We start from the raw sequence: 6262 nt of genomic DNA, 5'->3' as shown, positions 1-6262 counted from the left end.
TAATTTGGTGGGGTGATGTGGTGGAGGGGGAGGGACAGGAGGAGGAGAGAGGGGAGTGTTTGCCTTAACTGTTGCTGTATCTCTTTGGCTCTTGGTGGATTCTCTGCCTGGACTCCATTGGGACAGGACAGGACGGGACAGGACAGTCTTGCCTGGGGGAGATCTGTGCTGTGTTCAGGTGAGTTGGGTGTTAGCTCATTGAGCAGATCTGGCTGGATACATGTGTCACACTGGGATTGCCGGTGTCTCTGGTCTTCCTGCAGCCAGCTGCTGCATGCTAGCTGTCTGCCATGCTCTGGGGAGTGGGCCAGCAAAACTACAAGGGGAAAAGCTTCCTAATGTTAAGCAAAGGAAGAGAGAGCTGGAGGATGGGGAGAAAATAATCAGTTTGGATCAACCCAGCGAAGAGTTTTTCTTTCAGTGGTTCCTATAGGAGATGACATGCAGCAATTATGCTGGGAGGCTGCCGGTAAGCTGCAGAGCAAAGGGATGCCTGAAAGATGGGTAATTAGTACTGAAGGTTGTAGCAGCAGAGAGAGAGAAAGAAAAGGACTCGGAGAGCAGAGAAGTTGAGAAGAGAGCTGAGAGTGGGCCAGACAGGGGTGGGGATGAAGGGTAACAATGGCTAGGTGATAACAGGTACACGAGGAAAAGTGTTAGGAGTGAGGTAGGCTTGTAGGCATTTCAGTTCCTGCAACACAAGGCAGTGGCTCCCTCTCCTCCTGTGCCACTCTGCAGAGGTGCTGGGGCTGGAACACTGACTTGGGAACTGCAGCTCTAAACGAAGTGCCTGGGAGTGTGCTTCTTGTTCTTCTTGCCTCAGAGGCTACATCAAATTTGTTCCTGTGTCAGGGTGAGGCAGAGAGACAGCACAGTCTGTGCATATGTTAAACTCTAGGGGTCTGTGGGCATATTTGTGAGCAAGCCCAGGCAGAACACATCGGGGTTTCGTAACACCTGATCTGTGTCTCCTTAAATCAACAATTCTTTTAAAGTAATCACTACTAATCAGGGCTTTCATCCAGTGCCATTGGAAATGCCATTGCCCCAGTTTTTCTTCTTTGACAGCTGCTGATACACAAGGCCGAACCTTGGACCTGACCTTTGCGGCTTTGCAACAGCCCGACTTTGCTGGATTTGTGGGTGCAGATGTGGTCCTTGCAGAGGGCAGGCTAATGGGCCCTGCACTCTGTCTCTACCTGCCCATGCTCCTGGGCAGAGCTATAGGAACATTTTGGTGCCCCACGTTGGAGAGCAGATAGCTTGGCCCTCAGAGGGTGCAGGTGAGATGCAGTCCCAATCGCATTGCAATGTGACATTACCACGGGCGCTGCTAAGAGTCAGTCCGCAGGCACCTCTGCCTGTCCCAGTTTTACCAGATGCGCCTTGTCCTATGTACCAACTAGAGATGGATGAGCCTTCCCAGGGTCAGCCAGGTAGATCCCCAGCCTGCACCTGAGCAGGCTGCAGCGTCCTGGGCTCCCTGTGCAGGGCTGAACAGGGAGCTTGATGCAGGGACGGTCATTGAGGGGAGCCCATGCAGCGCTGCTCCACTGCTCTGCGATGGCTGCGCACGCATCTGTGCCAAGGCACGGGGCTCTGCCAAATAAGCTGTTGGCTCCCCTCATCCTCTGTGCTGGGAGGCATAAGGTAATGTGTCATGCCATAACCTCACCTGCCTTTCAGAAGAGTTTTGCTTGAGTACTCTTTTTCCATCCTCCCCATTTCTCATCACTGATAGCAAGTGTCCCCAGGCTGTGTCTTCGGGAGGTCAGGCAGGGTGTGCCTGCCTGGTGGAGTTTAACTAGAAGTGCCTACCTAGTGTGATGCCAAATCCCCTGCCGTGCTCTCCCACCTCCGAACCACAGACTTTTGGAGACACTGGCTGCCAGGAGCACTGGGTCTTCTGCTCTCCTGCCCTGAAGCAGTAGCCCCAGGGAAGTAACTGCTGGATTCATATTTTAGGCACTGCAGAGGTTAGGATTTTTGTGCAGACCCTCACACACCTGCCGCTTTGCTGCCCACCCTTCCCTAACCCCTCAGCCTCCAGACCCGGCTGATCTGGGTGAGCGGCAGGCAGCCAAGCCGCAGTGCTGGGGGCTGGCAGTCTCCCTCCCTTCACCTGATCTGCCCAGGACTGTGGAGTGGCGTGTCTTGCTCCATGAATTTGCTGCCTCAGTGAAGTGGCAGCCCTGTAGCCACTGTGTCTCCTCCTGTGGACTCTGCCCTGTTCCTGTGGGGCACCTCCAGGCTGCCCTAAAGGTCACTGCCCCATTGTGCCCCTGGTGTGCCTGTTTGCAGAGCGGGTGCTGGAGCAGTGCGGCTTTCACCCTGCGTGCCATTCACCTGCTCCGTTCCTCCAGCCCGTAAGGGGAGCCATGCTGTCCCCACACTTCAGCTGTGCATGGGCACCTCTGAGCAAGCCTGACGCAGCTGTGGGACTTCAGCCAGACACCTCCAGACAGTGGGTGGGTGGCTCTAGGGGTTCCACTGGGGCCAGGCTGGGGCCAGCCTGGCTCTGTGTTTGCAGGAGATCTGTCTCTGTGATGCTCTGTAAGAAGGATCCTGCTGTGTTTGCATGCTGCTGAAGCTCCTGCTATGTGGCAGTAGAATACAAACCTATGGGCCATACAGACTATGGACTGAGCGGAGGTCTTGAAGAGTATCTACCTTGGTGCAAAGGCTGTTTTCTGATCATATTTACACCCCATTTATGCACTTCATCAATTAGTCTTCATTTTTTTTTAGGCTGGAGCAAGAAACCACCTCTGTGTCTCTGTAGCCCAGAGCAGGGTTGGTGAGTTGCAAACACCAACAGAGACTGAACTGAACTGGCACTAAGAACAACAGCTTACACTGCTTTTAGCAGGGGATTTGCTCCTGATCCTCAGGAAAGTCCAACCACCACTAGGTACTTGTGAGGCTCTCCTGTCCTGGCAGCTGAGGACAGGGCAGGAGCCATTTGTCCCCTCCTGAGCGTGAGGGCGTGTGCTCTGAAGGATGATGTTCTGTAATCCTTGCAGCTTGTATCACAGATGTACATGTCATTAGTAAACTCACAGTTACTTCTTATCTCATTCTTACCGGTTTCAGTAAGCAGCAAACTCACTGACTGCAGAAGCGTTGCTCTTATTTCACGTTGGAGACAATGTAAGCAGGATCTGATCCTTGTGACAGCCTCCTGTGTCCCATGAACCTTGCTGAACAGATGCTTCGAGAATGCCCTGCAGCCCACACAAGCTGGAAGTTAATTAGAAAGTGTAAAGAAGCCAAAAAGCTTCCAACAGCTTGAAATGAAAGGCATTTTAATTTTGACTGCTGTCCTGGAGTTGATCAGTCTTTCTCTTGCTGCATCTTCCCTTGCCATTCTCCTTTTTGCAGCTGGAGTGAGCCGTTCTCCAGCAGCACTCAGGACTGGAAGTAGCTGTGGTTGAAGCAGCCATCCCTGCTCACGTAGCGGCTCTTAGATTGGCTGGAAAGCACTTACTTCTACTGCTAATATTTTCCTGTCCATCTTGCAGATATGACCTATTCCAGTAGCAGCCCCCACGCTCTATTCTAACCAGGTTTGTTTCTTAAGCCATACCTTGGCACTGCTGTTCCTCACTGAGCCCTGATTTTGTGTCTCTGCCCCCACAGCCGCCCCCGCCTCCTGTCATCGAAATGCGACGCAGGATTTCAGCTGCCGACTAACTGCTGGCTCATATTGTGCAACCAGAGAATTTTATGTGTCCTCCTGCTCCTTCTTTTGTAACACAGCCCGGTCTGCTTGCTTTCTGATTCCTCCCTCCCCACCTTAATCTGCAGTTTACGTGCTTGGTGCTGCTTGTTTCAAAAGGAAACCAAGAAATAGAAGTGCAGTGCAGCTGTCTGCATCATCACCTGCAATTCTGCCTTCTGCAGCTCAGGCAGCACCTATGAGTGTCCAAAGGTGCTTTAAAACTGTGCTCCCTCTAATAAGTATTATTGGCTGCTTTTTAATGACATCTCTGCTTGCTGTTCACTCTGTTTCACTGTTTGCTCTTGAGATTGTTCTTCTCCCATTTGCCTTAAGATAAAACAGCAGAGGAGGTTAAGCAGAGGATGTTAACGTCCCAGCAGTAGGAGCTCCTGTGTGACAGCACTCAGGAACAGGCAGTAAGTTTGTGGAAATAAAAGCTTTAGGAGCATTTCTAATGGCTTCTTCCTCTGATGCCAAAACCCAAGGTGGCTTCTCTCTAGTCTCTCCCATCTCTCTCTTGTTCCTTGTCTCACCTGAGCAGCCCTGAATAAGCCCTTTTTGCCCTGGGAGAGGCTGAGGATATCACCATGTTTTACCTTCAAAGGATACTTTCATTGTCCTCTTTCTCATTCCTGCCTTCCCCCTTTAGTCGCAGCTTGTTCCCAAATAAAGCCGACAAATGCTGTTCTCTCACATCATGCATCTGGTCCATCAGACCCAGCTGGTGAGTGTCCACAGCGCTTCAGAGGTGTCCTGGGCTCTCCTTGCCTTTTGTGGCCATACTTGAAGAATTTCATGTTGGTAGGTGTGGGACAAACACAGCCCAAAATGTGTGACCAAAAGGACACTGGGCTACCTCATTCAAATATTGAAGAAGGGAACTTGGTGAGGTCTGTGTTTATGGCTGCCTGCATGCTGCCTGCTCTCTTTCCAGTGCCTGGGAAACCTAGGTGTAGTCTTATTTTCTCATCAATAAACCTTGTAGAGGAAAACGTGGCTGCCTCCATGCACCAAGCCTAGTATGAAGCCCAGTACGATTTCATGCAGAGCTGCCTGTTGCACTGTGCACAGAGGAAGCCCCCTCTTCCCTGTGGGAAGACAACAGGCTAGGGGTCATGTCTGCAAAGGATACTCCAGGCCTTGAAAAAGGCACCTCCTTAAAGTGCTGAGGGTTGAAAAGACAGCAAGGCACCTCGAGAAGAGACTGGCAATGTCAGAGGGAACTGAGGAGGAAAGGTGGTGGTGGCTGAGTGGGTCCAGGAGAGGGGTAGACTGTGGACCAAGCCAGGTGATGTCTTAACAGTTGGAGAAACTTTATGGCAGAGGGAAAAAAGAGGCTGGGAGCAAGGGAGTCAGAGGATTTTTCTCCAAACTTTGGTGAAGAAACAGCAGAAAAAGTGCAGGCAGGCAGTGAGGGGCAAAATCTTTTCTCCAAACTCATGTATTAAGGAGAGGGGCATCCAAAGGGAGAGGAAGATGTCTGCCTGTTGGGGACGGTGTAACACAGTGGGTGGCTGTGGCTGCTGTGGGAGAGCCAAATTGTTCCTAGCTGGAAACAAGAAGTTATTTGAATCCCCATCTGGCCTGGGAACACATAGGGCAGGAGCACAGTAGGATTAGATGTTCAGGAAAAGAGCCAGGAGGTGTGTGAATAGGCTTTCTCATGGAAACAGCAGGCAAAGCAGAAAGGGAAGCAGTGGGGATGTGTAATGCTGTGCTTTGTCTGGGAAGGGAGAAGCCTGAAGGTCACGGCACAAGGGGCCAAAACTTTGTGCACTGGTTTAATCTACCACCTGTTCCCAGTTGAAAAGGTTCCATTTCATAACCAGGGTGCTTTCCCCCTTTTGGAAATAGGAAAATGAAGCCACAAGTGCCGTATCTCCCCTGCCAGTCTATGTTTGTCCCAGCCCTGTTCCCCATTGCAGCACTCCAGCTTCTGTCCTTGGCGGTGGCCTATTCAGGAGTCAGAGGAGAGGTGCACTGAGCACCTCAGAGGTGCCAAGTCAAAGCCCTGGTCCAGGTGTCCCTGAGGTGGAGGCTGGTGACAGGGCTGAGGCTGTGGGCTGGCACTCAGGGCATTCCCTTCCTGTTGTTGGGTGAGAGGAGGTGACTCCCTGATTGTGATTTTCCTCCACTCCCATGTGTGAAACAGGTCTAACACAAAAGCAGGTAAACCACAAATGCTAGTAGGAATAGGCTGGCTCTTGGACCCACCTTGCATTAGAAGAATAAAAGCAAAGGATTAACTAAGCCTTCTCCCGTCAGCTTCTCATGACATCCTCAATGAACCCAGACTTAAGCATCATCGTACTTGATAATGTGCCCTGGACTGCAGCAAATTGGAACGTGCCAAGGACTGTGGCAGATCAAACACGTTTCATTAAGTATGTGTTATTTTTTCTCTCACATTTGACAGTGCGTGGAGCTCTGCTCCTCTCAAAGATGAGGAGGCTGTGCTGCAGCATCTGAATGAACTGATTAGCCAGCTGGCAAGCCTTGCTGCAAGCAGGCAGTGGGGAAAGGAGCCTTCCCTGAGCTTTA

The 6262-nt window shown here is 51.4% G+C and overlaps 1 protein-coding gene across 6 annotated transcripts in view; it reads left to right on the top strand.

Moving 5' to 3' along the window:
* Window positions 1-6262, top strand: part of SLC6A12 (solute carrier family 6 member 12) — a 39963-nt gene continuing 33701 nt past the window's right edge. Inside the window, exons 1-2 of one of the 6 annotated variants that reach the window (XM_027792965.2) lie at window positions 94-178; window positions 5987-6105. In XM_027792965.2, coding sequence (XP_027648766.2) covers window positions 5993-6105 — 113 coding nt within the window. In that variant the 5' untranslated portion in view covers window positions 94-178; window positions 5987-5992. Of the gene's footprint in view, window positions 179-5986; window positions 6106-6262 lie in introns of all 6 variants that reach the window. The other 5 variants (XM_027792960.2, XM_027792963.2, XM_027792964.2 and 2 more) reach the window with 5 other exon arrangements.

This window comes from Falco peregrinus, chromosome 6 (assembly GCF_023634155.1).
Source record: "Falco peregrinus isolate bFalPer1 chromosome 6, bFalPer1.pri, whole genome shotgun sequence".
In the NCBI taxonomy this organism is placed as follows: domain Eukaryota; kingdom Metazoa; phylum Chordata; class Aves; order Falconiformes; family Falconidae; genus Falco; species Falco peregrinus.
This window is presented reverse-complemented; position numbering and strand designations above follow the sequence as displayed.